A 6,956-nucleotide genomic window follows, 5' to 3' on the forward strand; every position below is an offset into this window, starting at 1 on the left:
TGTTATCAAACTTATTGAACAATGCTGGGAGAAGTGTATAGAGCTAAAAGGAGATTATGTTGAAAAATAAGTAAATTTATTTCCAAAATTTTTGTGTTTTCTTTGTTGGGTCGGTTACTTATCAGACCATCTTCGTAAATAATAGCAGCTTGATTATTAGGAGTAATAAGAGAAAACAAGGAAGCAAGAAATTAATATTTTATACAGATCTTGGTTTAGAATCTTAGGATAAAAATATATATATCCAATCTTTAAATGATTGTGCAAAGATTTATTAAAGTGCCAGAACTTAACGTAATATCAACAACAGAACAACTAAATATTTTTTTAAAACTTCACAGATCTATAATGAACAAATACATCAAACATTAACTTTGCATCAAAGATACTTGCACACATGTAACAGAAACAAATATGAACTTGAAATATTATTTACAATCCTTTAACACTCTCCTGCATGTTCATATTTCATCATCAAATCAAGAATTTAACTCAGTCTTTATTTTCATTAGTTACTTCCATCCAATCAAAGTTTTCATTCTTGATAGCTTGTTTGCTGATAAGCCCTTGGTAAGAATGTCAGCTGCCTGATCTTGTATTGATACATCCTTAATTGTTGTACACGGTGATAGTGCATTTCAATATGCTTAGAGTGTTCATAGAATCCTGCTACATTGATATATTTAATAGCACTTTGATTGTCAATGTGTACCGGTAATAAAGGAATTGAATTCTTTTCAACAATGTCAGTTTCTTTCAATAAAAGATCAAACCATATTAGAGATTTACTTGCCTCTTGGCAGCAACAAATTTAGCTTCCATTGATGATTGGGCGACACATTTCTGTAGTTTACTTTACCACAATACTGGTCCACCACAAAACTTCATTAAAACTCCATTTGTTGAACGTCTAGTCAATTTTTCATCTGTATAATCAGCATTCCTATAACCTTCTATATCAGAACTGTTCGTTTTCCTAAACTGGATTCCATCATTTTCTGCACCCTTCAAATAGCTAAGAATTCGTTTGATTAATGTTAGGTGTGCTTTGTTAGGCGAATCGTGTGCTCTTGAAGCAACATTTACAGCATATGCTAGAGCTGGACATGTCCCCAATGTTAAATATGTGAGACTGCCTATAATTTCTTGGTAAGCGCCTGTGGCAGTAGCTGGTGGTGAATTACCAGGTATCAATCCAGGCTTAATTGGTAATGATATTGGCTTTGCATCAGTCATATGATACTTGGCTAACACTCTTTTCACATATGTAGTCTGATTAATCTTCATACAGTAATTAAATCTTTGGAATTGCAAGCCAAGATAACAATCCACTTCACCTACTACCATATCAAACTCTTCATGTAATTGTTTTGTGTAGTCATTAACTGTTTCACCAGGTCCCATTATCAATCCATCATTCGCATGGGGGGGGGGGGGGGGGGGGGGGGGGGGGGAAATAAAATAAAATAAATAAATTTTCATTAAAATACATACAATGATTAGCACTACTCTCCCGCAAATTTGATTTATTAAGGTATAACTTTAAACACTCATACCAATATTTTGCTGCTTGCTTCAGTCCATACAAGCTTTGAATCAATCTGCAAACACAGCCTGTGCCATCATCATAACCTTGTGGTTGTTGCATGTAAATTTCTTCCTCCAGTTTACCATTCAAGTATGTTGTTTTAATGTCAAATTGTTTGATATTCCAATTTCTTTGAACAGCAACACACAAGAGGGCTCTCAGAGTTTCAGACCTAACTACAGGACTGAAAGTTTCAAAAAAATCAAGCCCTGGCCTTTGGATAAACCCTTTTGCAACTAGCCTTGCTTTGTACCATAGAATGTCATTCTTATTATCCAATTTAATTGCAAACACCCATTCATTTCCAAAAGCCTTCCTTCCAGCTGCTAAATCAAATAATTTCCAAGTACCAACCTTTTGATGTGAGTCCATTTCTTCATCCATTGCAGCTTTCTAATTTTCTACATCTGAGGATTTCACTGCTTCATCATAGTTTCTTGGAACTTCTCTCAGCATCATCATCTTAGTTCGCTCAGGTTCATCAAGGCAAAGTATCAGCTGTATAATTGTTTGTCTGTCCCTCAAAACTCGATGACCATCTGCATTTTCAGTCGCTTCTACATGATCTTGATGATCCAGTCTTTTAATATTTTCTTTTGATATTTTGTCATCATTAGAATCATATGTTTCTGTATCATTCATAGTCAATATGTCAACTAATTTGGTAACATCACACTTCAATGATTGCTTCAATATTTTGTCATTGAATTTTACATCTCTGCTAACAATAACTGAATGCCAATCTGGAAGGTATACACGATGGCCACAGTTAAGATAACCAACTACATAACGTTTCAGATATTTGGCATTAAACATTCTCTGTTTCTATGCTGGAATCCAGACAAAACATTCTGTCCCAAATACTTTTAGATGATTAAACTGACTCTTCCTTCTCAAAAATAATTCCTTTGGTGTCTTTCCTTTAACCTTCATTGGCCCAGTTCTGTTCAGAGTAGCTACAAGTACAGCTTCTCCCCATAAAGCTTTTGGAATATGCTTTGCTGACTGAAGCCATGAACATACCATTTTGCAAATAATCCTGTTTTCATGCACAGCAACTCCATTTTGCTGTGGTGTATATGGTACAGTCAAAGAATGTTTGAATCAAATTGACTCAGCATATCTTTTCACATCATTATTGTCAAACTCCTTGCCAATATCAGTCTGCAGTTCTTTAATGGTACATTGAGCTTGTGTTTTCACCATCTCAATAAATATTGGCAGCTTCCCTTTACCTCATCCTTTTTCCATAAAAGATATGTCACTCTGAAGCTTTAAAAGTCATCTTTAAAAACAAGAAAATATTGATGGTTTACTACATCGTTTTCTTCCCTTGGACCACAGACATAATCGAAGATTAATTCACACAGGCTAGTTGGCTTGTCAACTCATGAACCAAAAACCAGCCTGTGATGTTGTCTAACCTTACATTGTTATCATGAGCAGTCAAAAAAGATTGCACTTGTTGTTTGTTCTGGTGCCCAAATCTTTCATGCCACAATTGAAGAGTATTAGAAACTTCCTTTACTACACAGGACTTTCCTTGCTAAATCACTTTCACTGCCAAGTGATAAAGTTCATTCTTGGTTTTAGATAGAGCAAAAACAATTGAAATATTGTCTCTATAAAATGACCATATTTTACGATCATTTTTGATACTTTGATCAATACCTTTTTCTCCGGCCTTTTTAACAGTACAAGCACCATCTGGACAATACCATACATCTTCAAAGTATTGTTTGGCCCACTCTCTTCCATTAAAAGTTTCAACATAAATACAGCCACTCCCAAATGCTTCAATATGTACATTATTTTTAACACTGTGCATTTTCTGTGGTACATCAAAGGTCAGTTCCTGGAGATATGACCTTAGCTTTTGCATTTAAAACATGCTATGCCTGTTTTGCAGTCTTTCGAAATGCGTTCCGTCTTACCACATTAGAAACATTTCTTCACATCACGGTTGCTTGTTTTTTGCACCTTTTTCACATTACGCAATTTAATTTTGCTTCCCTTGGTTCTTGAAAACATTGTAGCACCTACATTTGTTTTTTCTCTGTCTTGAATTCGCAGCTCATAATTCAAACAACTTTTCTGTAGTTAATGCCATGTTTTGTCAGCTTGTGGCATATCATGCTAAGTTATGTAAATGTGATCAAATTTTTTTGGCAGTGTATGAAGCAAACATTCACAAAAATCAGCTTCCTCTATTGGTTTATTTAGAACAGACGTATTTATTTGTACTTCGTCAAATTTTGCTAAATGACCTTGCATACCGCCTGACCATTCCCATTCGATATAGTGAAACTTATGTCACAACAAGTCGATATTTTCAGCAGACTGAATATCATAAATCTGGTGCAATTTATCCTAAACATCTTTTGCAGTTTCACATGTTACTACTCTAAGTAGCGGTTTTGTTTCTAGTGTCAAAACAAGACGTTTCTTCGCTTTTGAATTCTCTTTTGTCCAAGCACTTAATTTCGTTACATAATCTTCAAAATTTGTTTCTGGTTTCACAAAAGATTCGCATACAACATCGTAAAGAGCATCACATTCCAAGGCAGCCTTCATGAGAATATGCCAGATAGCCCAATTTTCTTTGCCATTTAATTTTTAAACCTGTTGTTTTTCTTCAGACATGCTGTTTTGCCCTTATTTTCTGTTTACGCTTACAAACACGTCGAATAACTTCATAAACTGTCTACAAAAAAGTTGATTGCATCGCAAGCTGTCTGCTTGAATTAGTTGATTCTGACACTATTTAACACGTCTCAATTATATATCAAATCAATGCTAATCTCAACCACACTCTGCTACCATGTTAGGACAAAAATATATGTATCCAACCTGTAAATGATTATGCAAAGATTTATTAAAGTGCCAGAACTTAATGTAAGATCAGCAACAGAACAACTATATATTGTTTTAAACTTCACAGATCTCTAATACTAGGAGCAAATACATCAAACATTAGCTTTGCATCAAAGGTACTTGCACAAATATAACAGAAACAAATATAAACTTGTAATATTATTTACAATCATTTAACAAAGAAGACTGATCCAGATAGTGAAGGTTTGCTAAGAGAGATTAATAAAGCTGTGTATGAACTCAGTTGTACTTAGAGCAACAACCTTCTGCCTCTGACAAGTCCACGTTGCACGACCTCCAGCCAAAAGAAAAACAAATCCTGTTGATGTAAGATCACCTGTGTAGTCAACATCAGAAAAACCAACCGATTGCATTTTGCTCCTGCTGTCTGAGTACTTTATGCCATGATCTGGTGTTTCCATTAGGTACCTGCAAATTATTTTCACTGCTTGCCAATGAGCATTAGTATGGCTGTTCAAAAATCAGCTCACACTGTTAACTGCAGATGAAATATCTGGTTGAGAGATAACTGACAAAACATAGGAAATGCAACTGCTTCACAATATGGTACTTTTTCACCACTGAACTCTTCATCATTAGGTAAGAAACTCACTTGGGAATCAGTAGGAACACTTAAATCTTTCACTTCAGACATTCCCAATTTCTCAATTATTCTTCTTGTATACTGGTGTTGACATATGAACATTTTCATTCCCACATGATATCGCTCAATCTCCACTCCAGCAAAGCAATAACCTTCACTGACAGTGATTTGAAATACTTCTTTTAGAGATGTAACGACTTTATGAATAGCTTCCACTGACTTCAATGCAATAACACCATCATCTACAAATAATGCTAACAAGACAACAGCACTGCTAATAACACCATTGAATAAACATGGATCAGCGTCAGTTGCTCAAAACCTATAGTATGAAAGAATGTCTATCAATATCTTGTTCCAACACCAAGGAGCTTGCTTAAGTCTGCACAGTGATTTCTGCAGTTTGCAAACTGCAGATTTCTCTGTTTTAACCACCACTCTCTCTGGTCTATCCCTGTAAACTTCTTCATCAATGCTTCGATACAGAAATGCTGTGCAAACATCAAACTGTACCATCTCTAGATCATTATATGTGACAACTGCCAAGAAAACTCTGAGTGAATCATATCATATCATTGGTGAGAAAGTCTCATTGTAATTAACACCACAGTCCTGTTGAAACTTCTTGTGCACAGCCATGCTTTGTACTGAGTAATTTTATCATCTGTGTCAAATAAAACCTTGAACACCCATTCTGAATCAATAACTCTCTGGCTATTCATTCTAGGAACTATTTTCAGGTTTCGTTGTCTTCATGAGAGTCCAGTTCTTCCTCAATCACTTTTTTCCAGTGTTCTGAGCCAGGACCAGAAATTGCTTCTTTGAAGCTGTAAGGATTATTATACTGAGCAAAATCAGCTTCATATCTTGCTGGCTCGTGGATGATAGAATGATCTCATAGCTGCATCGATAGCATTTTGATGGGTCGCTCTTCAGTTTCCACTTTAACCTTATTTATATCATGTTGTGAAATTTCCATCTCTTCCTGTGCTTGTGCTGGTTCACCAATAACTTGCTTGTGCCAATCCGGGATATCTTGTTCTTCGTCAGTCTTGAAGTACAAGTATGTGTCATCAACTTAATTTTTGTGCAGACACTAAGCTGTTGCTGACCTTAATGAATGTGACATCCCTCGATACAAACACTCTGTGACTTGTGGGATCATTAAGTCATAAATTGTTGTTTCTCCTTGATAAGCAACAAGTACAACTTTTCTGGATTTGGCATCAAACTTGCTGCGAAATTGTTTTGGTACAAGAACAAAGGCATCTGATCTAAACACCCAAAGATGTCCAACATATGGTTTTCTTACATTCCACAACTCATATGGATTTTGCTCCAAATTGCGTTTTGTTATAACTCTATTTCATATTCATACAGCAGTGTTAACAGCCTCTGCTCATAAAAACTTCGTAAGGTTTTTGGGTTCCAAGAGTGTGCGTGCACTTTCAAAAATTGTGCGATTTCCCCTCTCAGAACGACCATTCTGTTCTCACATATATGAAGTAGTTGTTTCTAACTGAATTCCATGGTTCATCAGAAACTGTTTCATACCATAATTAATGTATTCAGTGCTATTGTCCATACACAATGTTTCCACATTCTGACCAAACTTGTTGAACACAAAGTTAGTGAATTCACGAAACTGATCAATGACATCAGATTTGTGTCTTAGAATATAAACAGCTCTGTATCCAGTTGCATCATCTTTGAATATGACAAAAATCTTTGCATCACCAATTGATTCAATTGACATTGACCTGCACACGTCTGAATGAATAAATTCCCCTAGTTTTGTTAACGATTTTGTCTTTGTTGCTGAACTTCAACTGATGTGCCTTGCCTAGCTGGCACAATTCACAGAAAAATCTTCCTGTTCTTTTTTTTTAT

The 6,956-nt window shown here is 35.5% G+C and overlaps 1 protein-coding gene across 1 annotated transcript; it reads right to left on the reverse strand.

Annotated features, from left to right (window-relative positions):
- Positions 1-855: 855 nt before the first annotated feature.
- LOC126447215 (uncharacterized) lies at positions 856-1,404 on the reverse strand. The gene has a single exon (XM_050090990.1). It carries the CDS (start codon positions 1,402-1,404, stop codon positions 856-858), a length of 549 nt encoding a protein of 182 aa, XP_049946947.1.
- Between the last annotated feature and the right edge of the window lie 5,552 nt (positions 1,405-6,956).

This window comes from Schistocerca serialis, chromosome 1 (assembly GCF_023864345.2).
Source record: "Schistocerca serialis cubense isolate TAMUIC-IGC-003099 chromosome 1, iqSchSeri2.2, whole genome shotgun sequence".
NCBI classification, from domain to species: domain Eukaryota; kingdom Metazoa; phylum Arthropoda; class Insecta; order Orthoptera; family Acrididae; genus Schistocerca; species Schistocerca serialis.

What these genes read in the sequence shown, in the direction of transcription:
- LOC126447215 (XM_050090990.1), bottom strand. Translation starts at nt 1,404, where the DNA reads ATGGGACCTGGTGAAACAGTTAATGACTACACAAAACAATTACATGAA.